The sequence below is a fragment of the Pholis gunnellus genome (assembly GCF_910591455.1).
Source record: "Pholis gunnellus genome assembly, chromosome: 4".
Classification (NCBI taxonomy): domain Eukaryota; kingdom Metazoa; phylum Chordata; class Actinopteri; order Perciformes; family Pholidae; genus Pholis; species Pholis gunnellus.
Window position 1 is genome coordinate 7,807,991 of NC_136530.1, and position 15,101 is coordinate 7,823,091.

Consider the following 15,101-nt stretch of genomic DNA (forward strand, 5'->3'; position numbering starts at 1 on the left):
CCAGATGGGAATCAGTGGAATTAAAGGTCTAGTCCCACTGTTTACGAGAAGCAACGATGTTGTATGACACCGTACATTTGAAACGAACAAACTATATTAAATAATAATGAAATAGCTATTAGTTTGGTGGTAATTCCTCATAATATTGGCAGGTAACTTCTGTGAATGAGCCCCATGGTCATTAGCAAGTCAGTGGAGTATCACATTAGGAAGGTTGACAAATCATTTGGAAACACAAACCCACAAATAACTATATGGAGAAGCTGTGGTTGGTGAAACAGTATTTTATACAAATAGAGCAAATTAATTAAGAATTGAGATAGAAACAAAACCATGCTGAGATTTTTATTCAAGTCTCAACTAAGTCATAGAAATGCTTTAACAATTTACATAGCACTAAAAACACCTGTTGTATGCTTATGACAGGAAAATGTCAAAATAGGCTGCAGCTACAAGAGATCGCAATAGCTTTTAAGGGCAGTTTTCAATCTGTACAGTTATTCCATTTATTAAGCAAGTTACTGAAAGCAGACACTATGGGGAGATGAGAGTGCAAGGTGTTTAACTCCACAGCCATTATTATTTTAGACAAAACTGTAAATGCCAATATTTGCAAACAAGGCTATAAAAAAAACGTAGGTGGACCTCAGTTGTAAAACAGTTTTAAGTGACTCAGTTGATGGCTTTACATTTCAGACTGGATTAACTGGATCAAGACCAGATAATTAGAAGGGAAAAAAAAAAAATACTTAACATAAAAGACTCACAAATAGTACTTCACCACTCTCACAATGTCATACACACAGACAAGAGGCCTTTGTGATATTTTGTAGACTTTATAAAAAAATTGAAGCCAACAGATGTAAGGGCTGCACAAAATCTTCCAAGCGAAAAAACTAACGGCATGGCTCCATTTTCCCACGAAAATTATTGAAGTTTCATCTCATACTACCCCAGCCTATATTCCTGTTAGAAGTGCTTCAAAATGTAATCATTCCATATACATACAGTGTAAAAGATCAAAATAGGAGTTCATGTGGTAGAAAGAACAAGGTAGCCAGAAGCAGGAAGTACAGGGGTGAAGATCCAGGACGGGCCGAGTGTTGTATAAAAGAAAAAGGACATTTTCAGAAATAAAAAGGAGTTGGCGCAGCGCCACAAACTACCACACTAATAAGCTTTCCTTTTTGCTGTGATAAATAATGGACCAAACAGTTTGAGCGACAGAGCCTTCTGGTTTGATGTCATTATGGTACAAAATATCCAAAACATCAACATTGACGTAACAGATACTGTAGGAAACGCTGTGCGTGTGTGTGTGTGTGTGTGTTTGTGTGTGTGTGTGTTGGGCCAGGAGCACTGTATGACGTCAAACTAGGAGGCCACCATCTTTAGCACTTGGTCCACAGCAGAGGTGGTTTAGGGTCTTTCAGCTTTCTACAGCGGGTGGTTCTGTCTCTGCAGAGAGGGAGTTGTCCGCTTCTTCATGCGTGTGAAGGTTTGGCTCAGCAGGGCTGTCTGGGCTTCGTCTAAACAGAGCACATAAATCAGTCACAACCACTGCTGTGCTTAAATTGACTATATATAAGGTCCCACCATAACCGTTAATAAGCATTTTTCTAGGGAAATACGTGTGTTTCTTTATTGTCCTTGTACCAAGATCTGCTATCTTCTAATGTTAGCTGCCCATGACAATTACATGCAGTATTTAGCTTCACATGGGGTGTTTACCTGTTTGGACTTGAAGCAGTATCCTCATTATTCTCCTCATGGGCAGGTGATTTGGGATTTTCTTCTTCATCCATATCATCTTTTTTCTGTTCTGAGTCCCCATTCACCGGAGCAGAGTCTAGAAAAATGTGAATGTAGATTAAAATAGGAATAATACAAATACAAATGTAGATAATGTCAAACCAGATGGAGACAGGACCCACGGTGGGACTTCTTACCTGTATGTTTCGTCTCCTTCTCGTTATCTTCTGGTTCCTTGTCCTCAGGTTTAGCTGCCACCTCCATCTTTCCCATAAAGCGGAGTTTTAACTTGTTGTAGACCTCACTAGCTTTCTCCATGACTGCATTGCTGGCTTTATACCGCCGGATCTATAACAAAAAACCCAGAGAAAAACATGAAAGAAGCTGCAAATAACGAGGATCATTTAAATTAAAAATAAATACTGTCCTGCCCTGACAACCCTGATTATAAGACGACAAGGTATGCCTATATAGCACATTTGAGGGAATAAATAAAATCCAGTAAATCGATAGAACTAGAAAAGTAAAGTAACCACATGTTTATATAGAGATATTACAATAAAACACAGCAGACATGGCAGACTATCGTGTCCTGGTATTTGTACTTACATTACATCATCTCAAAGAGAAGCAGAACTAAGCAGTGGATTATCGTATTATCCAACAGTCATAAATACTACTACTAACCTCCAGAGACCCCAATACACAAGAGTCATTTCTGGAAAATAACAGTGATATTCTGACTAATGTAAAATGAGTTTACAAACATAAATAAGAAGTATAGTCCAACAGCAGTAAAAAAAAAGTGCACCTTTTTTAGAGTGGCAATAACTTCAGCGTTCTTATGGAGGATCTGGCTGGTGACGGGCACCGCTGCAAGTTCATCCAGGGCTTGTAGACACCGGTCTATGTCCTACAAACACACAATATTTCACTTTTATTGCTGGCTTAAAAAAACACAAGACAAATGGGAAACTGTATCAAAATCATAGATGTCACTTACTGGGTTGTCCACTTTGAGTGCAAACTTTATATCACTGTGAAGTTTCTGTAGCTTTTCTTCTGGCAACGGCTCTGCAGACGGACACACAAAGTAAGAGTCATGATCCTGTGCTCAATTAATACTTTCATAATTGATCTTTGCGTTAATCTGTTCACCTGTTGCACAGTGCGACTGTATGACACACTTACCTCTTTTCTTTTCCACTTTCTTCTCTGGCGGCCTCTCTGGTTTGCGTTTGGGTTTTTCAGGCTTAGACCTGAGAGGAGAGAGGGAGGGAGGGAGGGAGGGAGGGAGGGAGAGGGGGAACTCTGTGATCTGTGTACATTAAATATTAATCAGGCTCTTCTAATGAGTTTTGCATACCATTGCCTTTTCCCCCCATTGTGGACTCACCTCACTCGAGACTTCTCTTCTGACCGCCTGGCTTTCTTCTCTTTTAGCTCTTTCTCCTTCCGGTCTTTCCTCTCCTTCTCTTTCTTTATTCTCGCCTTCTTCTGGTTGTTGGGCTTCTTGGATGACTTCTTAGACTTTAGATGAGAAAAAAAGCACAAGAAGTCCCATGTGTCAATAGCACCGAGAGTCACCTGCAGTCCTATTGCTTCGAATAAAGCAAAAAGTAACACATTGCTGTTGTTTCTTTAGCGCCTGTACCTCAGTTGGTGCTGGAGAATCGGAGTCCGAGGGAGCAGGGATCGGGGGCGGAGGAGGTTTCTTGGACTTCTTCAACGGGTGTTCGTCTACACCTTCATCCGAGCTACTGCTGCCGTCACTGTCGCTCCCTTTTTTACCCTTATCTTTGTCTTTCTTCTTTTGCTCGTCTTCCTCCTTCTCCCTCTCGCGTAGTTTGCGGAGCTCCTCTGCCTCCTCCTTTTTCCGGCGCTCCTCCAGCTCTCGTCTGCGTTCCTCGTCTCGTTTCTTCCATTCACTGATGCGGTCGGTGTCACTGTCACTGTGGGAAAAAACAGAGCAACCGTTATGCTCCTCAGAAATCACATTACATATTATATATATATATGTGGGGCAATAGGAAAAAGAATCGACGGAGCAGCCTGACCTGTCGCTGTCGGAGGAGGATGAGGGTGCTCGTTTTGCCGGAGTGGGTTTGGGTTTCCGTGCACGAGGCTTTGGTGCTGGCTTCTCTGTGGGGGGGAGGAGGAGGAGCAGTGAGCACATTTACACGAGCAAAACGAAGAGCATGACATCTTTCCTTCAATATCACACGACATCGATCAATCCAATCTGGGACAGGACTGAACCCACACCTTTTTTGCGTGCCTGTGGGGCCTTTCGGGGCGGTGGATCCGATTCTGATTCGGACTTTGAGGCGGAGTGGGATTCAGAGCCAGACAGAGCCGGCCGCGGCTTCTCGTCCTCCGAGTCGCTGTCCACTGCTTTCTTCTCTGACCCGGATCCCGAGTTTGAGTCTGAGCCAGACGAAGTCTTCTGCGACATTACAGATAGAAAGGGGAGGAGTTCAATGAAAAAATAAACATGAAAACGTATAATGTGCAAGGGGGCTGATGGTTCACCTTTTTCTTCCCTCGGCCTCCTGCTTTCTTTCCAGCCCGTCCACCAGCTTTCTTCTCTGGAGTAAAATCCTGGTCGGGAGAAAACAAACGAGTCACATTTATGGGCTGATTTAAGTTTCAACCAACAATCATACCATGTTGTGTGCATCCATGTGTGTAATAACCTGGTCGCTGTTCTTGCCAGAGTCAGAGTCTGAGGGCGTGGGTTCTGATTCAGAGGGGGATCCACTCTCCGCTTCGTTCCGGTCGCTGGATGAGCCGCGAGCCTTTTTAGGAGCGGGAGGCCGCTAAAAAAACAACAACACATGCATTCAAATAGAACGACTGCATTCAACTGTTTCACTGAAGCTCTTTTTTATACACAGTCTGCTGTTTCAGCCAAACAATCGGACCTGTCAAACTCTCACTCAAGCTCAACTTGGCATTGCTAACTGTTATGCTCACTTTGGTGCTGGTTGTGTAGTATGATGCAGCTCTTTTGTACTTCACAATTGTGACCAAGAAGTCTATTTTCAATTCCGCTCAACGACATAGTTATAGCGTGATCTAGCCGAGTAACTGAAAAGCCTGTTTAGCTGAAGCGGTGTTGCAAATTAAATGTAAATTACCTTAGCAGGTGGTGGCTTTCGCTTCACTGGTACACCCTTTCCTTGGTCTTCACTCCCAGAATCGGAGTCAACATCGCTCGCCGACTCTACTTTCTGCGGCACCGGGGCTTCCTCTTCATCTTCCTCCTCGTCAGTTCCTCCTCCAGCATTGTTGGCCTCGCTGTCAGACGAGCTGGCTGGCTGCAAAAACAAAAGATTGGAAGATTAATACAAATTTTGTGACATTTTACCTTTCCTTGACAGCCATAGACAGTGAAATGAAACATGGGGACAGAGATGCTGCAAAGTTCCCTGGTAAGAATTGAGTATTAAATGTTGCAGTAAGCATCACACCTTAAACTGCTGGGCATCAGGACGCCCTAGTGTGAACTGCAGCATTTTAATAAAAAGACAAGACAAGTTCATTTGTAGCTTTCAACACCAAGGTTATTCAAACGGCTTCACAAGTTACTGTCTAGCAGTGACCTGCATGTGAGTTCTAAAACAATGGAAATAAAAATCTTTTTTTTAGAAACAAATGAGCATGAACGACTAGGAAATACCTTCAGGTTTCACACCTTGACTTAACTTCAAAGTTCACATTTACAGTGTCTTTAAGAGAGTTAATGTTAATGAACTGTGGTACTTTGGGATTTAGGATTATTGACATCAGGGCAACTTACTGCAGGCGGGGCGCTGTAGGAGGCATGTGGATTGTTCTGGATCTCCCATAAACCTTCATTGAATCCCTTTCTTTTGTTGGGCTTTCCGTAGCGTTCGCTGTACTTTTCATAGGAAAACAGGTCCTTTGCTGCAAGGAATGCTCTGTGGAACAGTGACATAAAAGAAAATGTTGACAAAATAACTAAAACTATTATATTATCAGTAAAGAAAACAGGTTAACCCTTTACACCGACTTGAGCCTTTGAAAGAGCAGACTGTGCCACCTAGTGATGGATTAATATACTGCAGGTGCCATCTTGTCAAACAGATGGCGTCTGGTGCCAGATCAGACATATCAACACATCTCTCAAAAGCATACTGCACACTCAGACTGAAGGAAGTCAACGGTCAACAGTGAACCTTCAGAGAAGAATAACGCTTAGAAGAAGAGACCGACAAGCAACTGTGTCAAATAAAAGTATAGCATGCAAACAAACAGGTGAGGCCAGGTCCTACATATTAAATTAGCACAGTCCCTTCAACTATGCCTGACCAAAATAAAAACACTTGAGTCGTGAATTTCAGCAAACTTTGTATTTAAATGTCCTCCTTTTAAATAGATAAAAAGCCAATTCCATTTATAGTAATTGAAGTGTTAACAGGTCTGTGCATACAAATGACTTATTTCTCTAAACGACTGGTAATTACAGTACTGTACTCACGTTTCATGTGTCCCAAAGAAGAAAATTGGGATTTTATTAGGAGGTGGTTTCACTGCCCCATCGGCCACATCTTCAATCTGCAAAACAAGTGGCAAATAAAATAAAAACAACCTGGGACCCAAACATGTTGCTAGAATGTATTGGTGTTTATTATCTCTTGAAAACAAAACATTGCAACTTTCAACTGATTAAAAAAAATGGTATGGACGAGTGGTATCTTTATGTTTAGAAGAAGGGGACAACAATTGCAATTATCTCCAACGTCATTTTCCAAAATAACGTTAGCTTCGCTGCAGTTTAACGACAGGCCAACAGCATCTCGTGCAAATGATGCTGCTCGTGCACTGTGCCTGCGGGCCTGAAGCACAGCCTGTCAGCCCAACAATAATATCTAGTAGTGTATGTGTGAGGTAGGTCTCCATGTTACACAGAACCTTCTCCAGCCATACAGAACCCATACACAGCAGCTCATCCCCTCCGCCCCTCCGGCTGCTAACGTTACTTGCTTACCCTGGCTGGCCAGTGGGGGTATCCCTTCATTTTAGCGAAGACCAGGTCTCCGGGCTGGAAGTTGTGTGGCATTGTCCCGCTCTTCAGTGCAGCCTGGGGTTTAAAAAGTATTCGGCTGCGTCGCCTTTCTGTGCCTCTCTCTTCGTTTGCTTGTTTTTTTCAGGTCGACACGAAACCTGGAAACGATGGGGTTAGCTAGCAAAGCTAACAGTGTACTAACGTTACCGCGAGAAGAGACGGCGGTGGGAAGATAGCAACAACGGCCAAGGCACTTCCGGTGAAACAACGTTTGTACTCTTCAAAATAAAAGGATGTTCTACTCGATGCAAAAACATTGTGATGAAATAGATAGATAGATAGATATATAGATATATAGATAGAGAGATAGATAGATAGATAAAAGTAACGGAGTAAAAATAAAAATATTGAGTTTAAAAATGCACAATACAATAAAAATAACAGAGTAAAACATATTAAATGTAAAAAATGCACAATATATACAATGAAATAGAATACTATTAAATTAACTAACTAGACAGTAGTGCAAAGTTAAATTAACTAACTAAACAGTCAATGAACATCGATCTTGTAATTAACTGACAATACAATAGATTCCTTTATAAAATAAACCAATCTCTACCTCACAAGATGAGTTAAACATTCTATCCAATGTCACCATAAAAGTAGGCCTAGGTGTCACATGATGTAGGACCTCAATAGTTATCCAGAATAAGAAAAGCAGTCTGTGCAGATCGCACAGAGCTCCCTTTTCAATTTGTATATCTTAACATTTGAATATATTCTTCAAACTCATTTGCAAACTCCATTTAGCCCCTTGCTTCCCCGTATATCTACTTGTACTAATTCACAGTGCACTACTGCGGCGGCATTATCATTGTAGAGTGTACATTCATTACATCTTAGAATTAAAAAGTAATCCTAATTTGTTTGTATGGTTTCTGTCCTCAGTTGGGTTCATGTTAAGTACTGTGGTTACATATATCAACTATTATATATAAAATATATTCAACTTTCATAAGTTCCAGTGTCATTACACACAATAAACAAACATTGTGCACTATATAGAGAATTCAGAACATACAAATGCGTTCAGGTGTTACTGACTTATCCCCCAACAACTTTATTTGGTTTATACAATATTATATACAAATTGGAAGAATTAACACAGAAACTAAACTGGGGTCCGTATATATGGAAACTAAAAACAAGTATTCAATGCATTGTAGATGACTGTAATTCACTCTATTCCAAGAGATTGTTTCTTAAAAAGTTGGTCTGTTGGATACATTTGGATACATTTAAAATGTGTAAAAATATTTAAAGTTACTGACTTTTATTCTACTAAGTAAATAATGCTTCGTTGTCATACCGGATATACAATCCTGCAACGTCGTGAGAAGCTTCACTGATCCGGATGGAGCAGCCTGATCGTTTCCATTCGATACGACGAACACAGCGGAAGACCCGCCTCTGTTGCCTCGCTATTGGCTGAGCCGCGGACTCGTTTCCTATCCACCCAATGACGGATCATAAAGTGGAAGGGCTGCGTTGACCTCCCCCCGGATTCACCTCTAGTGAGAAGCCATGTTTCGCTCTCTGAGACGCGTCCAGCAGTTTAACTGCAACCTCCTAACTTTACAAAGAGTCAGCGTCAACTGCAAACTCCTCGTCTGCACGTCCAGAATGGCCAGTGCAGAGTACAGGATCGAGCGGGACTCGTTTGGTGAGCTCAAGGTCCCAGCTGACAAGTACTACGGTGCCCAGACTGTCAGATCCACCATGAACTTCAAAATAGGGGGACCAAGTGAGAGAATGCCGATCCAAGTGATCAAGGCCTTCGGGATCCTGAAGAGAGCGGCCGCTGAAGTCAACAAGGAGTTCGGCCTCGACCCAAAGATTGCAGATGCAATCATCCAGGCAGCAGATGAGGTTTCAGCTGGTAAACTGGATGATCATTTCCCTCTGGTGGTGTGGCAGACTGGATCTGGGACTCAGAGCAACATGAACGTCAATGAGGTGATCAGCAACAGAGCTATTGAGATCCTAGGAGGAACGCTAGGCTCCAAGGAGCCTGTCCACCCCAACGATCACGTCAATAAGAGCCAGAGCTCCAATGACACCTTTCCCACGGCCATGCACATCGCGGTAGCCACAGAGGTCCACCACGTCCTGCTGCCCGGCCTGCAGACCCTGCACGCCGCTCTGGCCGCCAAGTCCGAAGAGTTCAAAGACATCATCAAGATCGGACGCACGCACACCCAGGACGCGGTGCCGCTCTCGCTCGGACAGGAGTTCAGCGCTTACGTCCAGCAGGTGAAGTACAGCATCGCGAGAGTGAAGGCTGCCATGCCCAGGGTGTACGAGCTGGCGGCGGGGGGCACAGCGGTCGGGACGGGACTCAACACCCGCATTGGCTTCGCTGAGAAGGTGGCGTCCACCGTGGCTTCTCTCACGGGCCTGCCGTTCGTGACCGCTCCCAACAAGTTCGAGGCTCTGGCGGCCCACGATGCTCTGGTGGAGCTGAGCGGAGCGCTGAACACGGTGGCCGTCAGCATGATGAAGATCGCCAACGACATCCGCTTCTTGGGGTCAGGACCCCGCTCGGGCCTCGGGGAGCTCATCCTACCGGAGAACGAGCCCGGGAGCAGCATCATGCCGGGCAAGGTGAACCCCACGCAGTGCGAGGCCATGACCATGGTGGCGGCCCAGGTGATGGGCAACCACGTGGCGGTCACCATCGGAGGCAGCAACGGACACTTTGAGCTCAACGTCTTCAAGCCCATGATGGTCAAGAATGTGCTGAACTCGGCGCAGCTCCTCGGGGACGCGTCCGTCTCCTTCACCAACAACTGCGTGGTGGGCATCAAGGCCAACAGAGAGCGGATCAACAAGCTCATGAGCGAGTCTCTCATGCTGGTCACCGCTCTCAACCCTCACATCGGCTACGACAAAGCCGCCCTCATCGCCAAGACGGCTCACAAGAAGGGCTCCACGCTGAAGGCCGTGGCCGTGGAGCTGGGCTACCTGACCGAGGAGCAGTTCGACCAGTGGGTAGTGCCCAGCGAGATGCTGGGGCCAAAGTGAACTCTGACAGCACAAGAAACAAAGAAAATACCCTTTTCTAGTCTGAGAAAAGACGACTGCCTATTAAATGAAAGAGGTTGAACTGTATGAAACAAACATTAAGATCCTGAACTTCACGTCTCTTAATACACATTTTGAGAATCCCGTTGCTTGATGCAGCTTCTTACTGTTTTGCATACTGGTGTTAAACGTTCACTGTAATACACTTCTGTTAGTGTTAAAACGGCGAATTCGCCCATTTGATTGACTGTGTAAAATGTGTGTATTTTTTTACCAACTTTTTAAAGTCTTAAACGTTTTGATTAGTTGGTACCTTTCAGATGTTCACACTGTGCCATCCCAAATGAGTCAGCATGGACGACTGTACCTGTTTCACAGTATATGTGCCATTTGTTCAGTTCAATTAAAATATGTATTCATTTAAAAACCCAAGCTTTTGTATTGTTTATGGTCTCTGCATTTGTCTTCATAATTCATATTTTTAACACATGCACATTGTAAATGTATTATCAGCCGATCTGCGGATGTTTGCAATGTAAGACAAAGAAACACACAAGATATGCGTTTACTTAAATCCTTTATAGCATACACAAGAAATTAAAACATAATTGACAGTTGAAGGATTTTAATTGTAAGTATATAAAACTAGCAAATAAATTTGATGCGCAAGACAAGTGATACACAAGGGACCAATCGCTCCTCTTCTATTTGGTCCAGCTGACCTTTGGGATATCATAATGCTCCGTCAGAGTGTCCAGGTGGCGATTGAAATCCTGTAAAATGATAGACATACATTTTATTGTATCTTTTATTTCAAGTGACATTTATATAAATACTGTTTAGATCACCCAAAATAATTTAAATGGCTCAATGCCAGGCCGGACATAACTCACCTCCACTCTGAGTTTGTGTGTCTTTGAGGCTTTGTTCAAAATCCTCTCCATTTGCTTTAGAGAGAATGATCACAAAAATAAATCTTAAATAAATACACAATCACTTTCAGTTTAGGCACTGTAAACACGTCACTATCAGGATACTGCAGAACAGCAATAAATCACACGCTAAAACTTCCTAATGGCCTGCTGCAGCTGGAACTACTCTAAACATAGATAGAATAAGTGTTTTATTCAAACATTGTCCCGTGTGTGTGTGTGTGTGCACCGCTATACATTATATCGCAACATTCACTTCAAACAATGAACTTTGTGCTTTCCTTTGGGTAGAAAAGAGACGGATTAACGTCATTATATGAGGTGAGGACTAATACACAGACTATGAAACCGCAGCTAACAAATATATTGAAACTATTTCAGGTTGGGACTACTTTGCTGTGTTAAGAACAGTCTCTCAGTGATATTTACAAAAATAATCAGCACTTTGGTGGAACAGAAAGTTTTACAAACAGCACATAAGTTAATAATCGACAAACCATACGGATCATTTTGTGTTCTGGTTCCACTGCAGTATTGCTGGTCATGAAGCTAAAAGCACAACATCTTAAATTGCCAAACTGTTAGCCGGGAAAGCTTCTTATCCAAAAAATATTTTGGATTTATGTGTATTTTAGTGTTTGCTGTTTATTATTACAACATCCCCTCTGTGTGAATCTGACGTCTTGTGTGAAATGGTTTGGTCAAAGTATGGACCCTCATACTAATATGGCATCGTGGTGCTAAAGACTTATGGTAGCACTTTTTGGTTTATATAGTAAATACATACAATAGCTACGCCAATTACTGCGGCTCTCTAATGCTGGAGAACTCTAACGTACCCTCTTCTCCTGCATCTTGTCAAAGGCCATTTGTGCCGGGGTTCTTTTGTCAGCATATGTCTTGGTGCTTTTCCCCTCCTCGTCGTTTTGACTGTTGGTGACCTGCTCCGAGCGATTCTTACTCTCTTTATCCTTCTTCTTCTTCCTGAAAAACGACATGCAATAATGGCCTGTTAGTTGATACAAGGCTTTGCCAGGCCAATCACCCCCTTCAACAGGCGAGGACAAAGAAAGATGATCACACTTATACAGATACAAGATCAGATGTAGGAAACTAAACAGTGGTCTGTCTAGTCAAACTGGTCATCGTGTGTGTGTGTGTGTGTAATCTTGTCCTATTTACATATATACTTGTGTTGTTAAGGTGTCTACGTTGTCTGTTTATACATTTCAAAACGTATGTTTGCTATGTTTGTTCGCGTTTACACCGTGTTGTTTTAACGTAGCTAACGTTAGCTAATGTTTTTAGCCACATCTGTAACACTCCATCATGTCACAGCGGACAGTATTAACGTCACATTGGTTTTCCACTATTCGATGCTATTACGATAATACATTTGCCCAAATATTACTTAATCGTTACGTACTCAATTATTGCAAATAAACGTTAACGTAACACTGTTTTTCTATTAGCAAAAATGCTAACATTAGCCTCGACTGAATACCAGGCGCTTTAGTCAGTTGCGACTGTTTGTTAAAGTGTTTTTGTGGACTATAAAGCGTCATCTTTCTAATTTGTTTAACCAAATGACACAAGACTTACCTTTTTCCAGCTGATATGCTCCCTAAACCTTTTAGTTTCAGGGCACTCTTCTGGGACGCTGCGTACTCAGACATCTTCCAGAAGCCGTAAATCGTTCTTCTTCTGCCGTGTTATTATCGTACCAGGCTGACGTACGGCAGTGCTGCCACCTGTCGGTGTGAAAGGGCTACTTGTCTCCGTCGTATTGCAGTGCCTCCGCCCGTCCAGAGGGGGGCAGTAGATACTTTTCGCGGAAGCCAAACACAAAGCAGTGAAACGGAAGTTGAAGGAACTATGAATGTCAAACTGTAGCAAGGTGGGCTGCGTTTTCTAGTACAGTTTAAAATGTCAGGATATAGTTTATTTAGGATAGCCATGTTAACAAAAGGCACCACAAGCAACGCTACAACGTCGCTGTGCAGGACGAACGTATTCAACCGAATACAGACATGTGGATATGCTAAGAAAGTTGGTGAGTAAATAGGACATGTAACGTTAACGTTACCATATCTATTATACATGTTATTTAGTGCCAGTTGTAAACTAGTTGTAGTTTAAATCACCTCTGGCCAAATCAATCACACTATAACACCGTTACACTGTTGTTTGTTTGGTTACATCTTTATACTATTGTTTAGTTAGTTAAATCTAATATTGTGCATTTTTATATTTCATATCTTTACTCTGTTATTTGTATTGCTTTACCTGTATCTATAAATGCTGCTGTAGCGAAAACATTTAATAAAGTAACTATCTATCTATCTATACAATCGCTGTCCGTGCACCCAGCTAAATAACCTGTGTCTGCATATGCATTCAAACCATTGTTTATGACAAAATGTCAGTGTCTTATTTTCAATCCACTCGCATGACAAATCTCTCTTTCCTGTTCTTTGCAGCGGCCAAAGGGAAAGGGAAAGGCATGATGAAAGAAGAGCACAGAGGCCCCGAAGTGTGTACAGACCCTGTCAGACTTACTTCTTATGCAGTAGGGGCCAACATCCTCAAGCAAGGAGACGACCCCCACCTGAAGCCCCCTGATCAATATCCAGAGTGGTGAGGAGATTTATATGTATTTTCCTCCTTTTCAAGATATCTTATGAGAAAAGCAGGATATAAATTAACAAGTAAATGTGTCCTTCTGTGGCAGAAAACTGCAGATCTTTTAAATAAGGATTGTTACTTTATGTACTTTATGTCAGTAAATCACATTTTTTTCAGGCATCCAATGCTGCCTTTCACTAATAATATTGATCTCTTCACCTACACATACTAAATGCAGCCCAAGCTTTAGGTTTTGGTAGTTGAATGGTATTCTGGGAAATACATCCAATTACAAAAACACTAGGTTCTCTAGATTGATGACGTGTTACAGTGTAAGAAGAATATATACATTTATATGGGCAAAAAAACAGACGCATTTGCTTTTAATGTTTAATTTTTGTGAGACTGTTTCAGAGAGTTATTGACATCACTGGGTCACACTAAGTTTAACTTATTACATCAAAGTACCCGCATGTTTAAACATACTTGGTCAATAAAAGATGCTGCTGTGTGTCTCCACTGATCTGATCCCCCTCTCCTTTTTTCTTTCACTCAGGTTGTTCCAGTTGAACCTGGGGACGCCCCACAAGCTGCAGGAGCTGGAGTCGGACACCTGGGAATACTGGAATCGTCTGAGGAAGGAGAACATTTGGCGTTACAACAGACTACATAAAGGGAAGAAGTTTTAGGCCTTCACTGGACTGACGGAGGGCTTCTTCCCGTACGTCGGGTCGCTTCAGACTCGGTGGACTGAATTACCTGACGTGCTGTATGTTCAGAGCCAGAGTTCAGCTTCCTGAATGAATCTGAATGAATTCATTCAGCTTCCTGAATGAATCTCTGTTAACAAAAGGAACATACATGAGTAATACATGAGTTTACATCCAGAGTAAAACCTCAACAATGAAACTTTCTCAACAAAAACTGAACATCATAAGCATTCTTGACTTTGGAAACCGTATTTGGCCAAACAACCTCACTACTCGGTCCTTTTAGCGGTTCTGGAGCTTTCAGTTGTGCGACACAACCGTCTTCTGCAGATGGTATTTGTAGTTGCAGTGAATTTGGAAACGTTCAACTTTGAAAGATTGTGTGATATGATCGAAAGCTCTCAACTGCTACTTATTGGTGAGATTGTTTTGTCAATTTCCTAAAGGTGGTTCTATTTGGTTCAGGGATGCTGCTTTGCACTGAATCAGTTTCTACGTTTAATCTTTTTTCTGTTTTTGTCTTTTTTCCATATCTGAAGAGAAATGGCCTTCTCATCTTTCCACACATCATGTTCCCAATGTTTTTTCTTTTCTTTTTGCTAAGTCATCATAAATAAATGGGAATAAGCAAATGTCCTGCAAAGTTTGTCTTTTCATTCTTTCTTTAAACAACATCATAATATGAATGTGGTAGCTGCCACTCTAATAATAAAGCACTCTTTATAAAACGTTTATATAGTTTATATGTATACGTTTATATATTACTATAATTGATTATAAAAATAGGGAACTAATAATTTAAGTATGACCTGAAAGAGGAGGTGATAACTTTAGGTCAGAATGATGGATTTTGACGCCTGATCCAGCGGTTCGAACGGCAGGGCCATCAGGCCGCCTCACACCGTTTGCAGGTCCCACTGAGCAACGAAGAGTTGAGTCTTCGGGACCCCCACAGGAAGTGCT

At 42.2% G+C, this 15,101-nt stretch overlaps 4 protein-coding genes across 5 annotated transcripts; 2 read left to right on the forward strand and 2 right to left on the reverse strand.

The window, feature by feature from the left end:
• Positions 1 to 331: 331 nt before the first annotated feature.
• Positions 332 to 6,947, reverse strand: hdgfl2 (HDGF like 2). 2 transcript variants are annotated; one of them, XM_079157527.1, is made up of 16 exons: positions 6,767 to 6,947; positions 6,257 to 6,333; positions 5,555 to 5,696; positions 4,893 to 5,072; positions 4,449 to 4,571; positions 4,285 to 4,353; positions 4,018 to 4,195; positions 3,810 to 3,894; positions 3,407 to 3,704; positions 3,149 to 3,282; positions 2,944 to 3,011; positions 2,756 to 2,826; positions 2,564 to 2,665; positions 1,950 to 2,100; positions 1,732 to 1,849; positions 332 to 1,529 (listed from the first exon to the last, which is right to left on the reverse strand). In XM_079157527.1, exons 1-16 carry the CDS (start codon positions 6,836 to 6,838, stop codon positions 1,430 to 1,432), a joined length of 1,968 nt encoding a protein of 655 aa, XP_079013653.1. In that variant the 5' UTR covers positions 6,839 to 6,947; the 3' UTR covers positions 332 to 1,429. The 2 variants fall into 2 exon arrangements, with proteins under 2 accessions (XP_079013653.1, XP_079013652.1); XM_079157526.1 differs by having other exon boundaries at positions 4,018 to 4,198.
• A 1,370-nt stretch (positions 6,948 to 8,317) lies between these two features.
• fh (fumarate hydratase) lies at positions 8,318 to 10,297 on the forward strand. The gene has a single exon (XM_079157798.1). It carries the CDS (start codon positions 8,372 to 8,374, stop codon positions 9,869 to 9,871), a length of 1,500 nt encoding a protein of 499 aa, XP_079013924.1. The 5' UTR covers positions 8,318 to 8,371; the 3' UTR covers positions 9,872 to 10,297.
• A 134-nt stretch (positions 10,298 to 10,431) lies between these two features.
• Positions 10,432 to 12,506, reverse strand: fam32a (family with sequence similarity 32 member A). Its single transcript, XM_079157460.1, has 4 exons — positions 12,406 to 12,506; positions 11,643 to 11,787; positions 10,765 to 10,818; positions 10,432 to 10,644 (listed from the first exon to the last, which is right to left on the reverse strand). The coding sequence occupies exons 1-4, from the start codon at positions 12,477 to 12,479 to the stop codon at positions 10,576 to 10,578; spliced, it is 342 nt and encodes a 113-aa protein (XP_079013586.1). The 5' UTR covers positions 12,480 to 12,506; the 3' UTR covers positions 10,432 to 10,575.
• A 162-nt stretch (positions 12,507 to 12,668) lies between these two features.
• Positions 12,669 to 14,761, forward strand: mrpl54 (mitochondrial ribosomal protein L54). Its single transcript, XM_079158274.1, has 3 exons — positions 12,669 to 12,856; positions 13,284 to 13,440; positions 13,985 to 14,761. Exons 1-3 carry the CDS (start codon positions 12,730 to 12,732, stop codon positions 14,115 to 14,117), a joined length of 417 nt encoding a protein of 138 aa, XP_079014400.1. The 5' UTR covers positions 12,669 to 12,729; the 3' UTR covers positions 14,118 to 14,761.
• Positions 14,762 to 15,101: the final 340 nt, after the last annotated feature.

What these genes read in the sequence shown, in the direction of transcription:
- hdgfl2 (XM_079157526.1), bottom strand. Translation starts at nt 6,838, where the DNA reads ATGCCACACAACTTCCAGCCCGGAGACCTGGTCTTCGCTAAAATGAAG. An exon ending in GAGGCCGAGGGAAGAAAAAG is followed by an intron (nt 4,199 to 4,284) that starts GTGAACCATCAG and finishes GTAATGTCGCAG; the next exon opens with AAGACTTCGTCTGGCTCAGA. An exon ending in TTATTGCCACTCTAAAAAAG is followed by an intron (nt 2,101 to 2,563) that starts GTGCACTTTTTT and finishes TTTTTGTTATAG; the next exon opens with ATCCGGCGGTATAAAGCCAG.
- mrpl54 (XM_079158274.1), top strand. Translation starts at nt 12,730, where the DNA reads ATGTCAGGATATAGTTTATTTAGGATAGCCATGTTAACAAAAGGCACC. An exon ending in TGGATATGCTAAGAAAGTTG is followed by an intron (nt 12,857 to 13,283) that starts GTGAGTAAATAG and finishes TGTTCTTTGCAG; the next exon opens with CGGCCAAAGGGAAAGGGAAA. An exon ending in CCTGATCAATATCCAGAGTG is followed by an intron (nt 13,441 to 13,984) that starts GTGAGGAGATTT and finishes TCTTTCACTCAG; the next exon opens with GTTGTTCCAGTTGAACCTGG.
- fam32a (XM_079157460.1), bottom strand. Translation starts at nt 12,479, where the DNA reads ATGTCTGAGTACGCAGCGTCCCAGAAGAGTGCCCTGAAACTAAAAGGT. An exon ending in AGCATATCAGCTGGAAAAAG is followed by an intron (nt 11,788 to 12,405) that starts GTAAGTCTTGTG and finishes GTCGTTTTTCAG; the next exon opens with GAAGAAGAAGAAGGATAAAG. An exon ending in ACAAGATGCAGGAGAAGAGG is followed by an intron (nt 10,819 to 11,642) that starts GTACGTTAGAGT and finishes TTCTCTCTAAAG; the next exon opens with CAAATGGAGAGGATTTTGAA.
- fh (XM_079157798.1), top strand. Translation starts at nt 8,372, where the DNA reads ATGTTTCGCTCTCTGAGACGCGTCCAGCAGTTTAACTGCAACCTCCTA.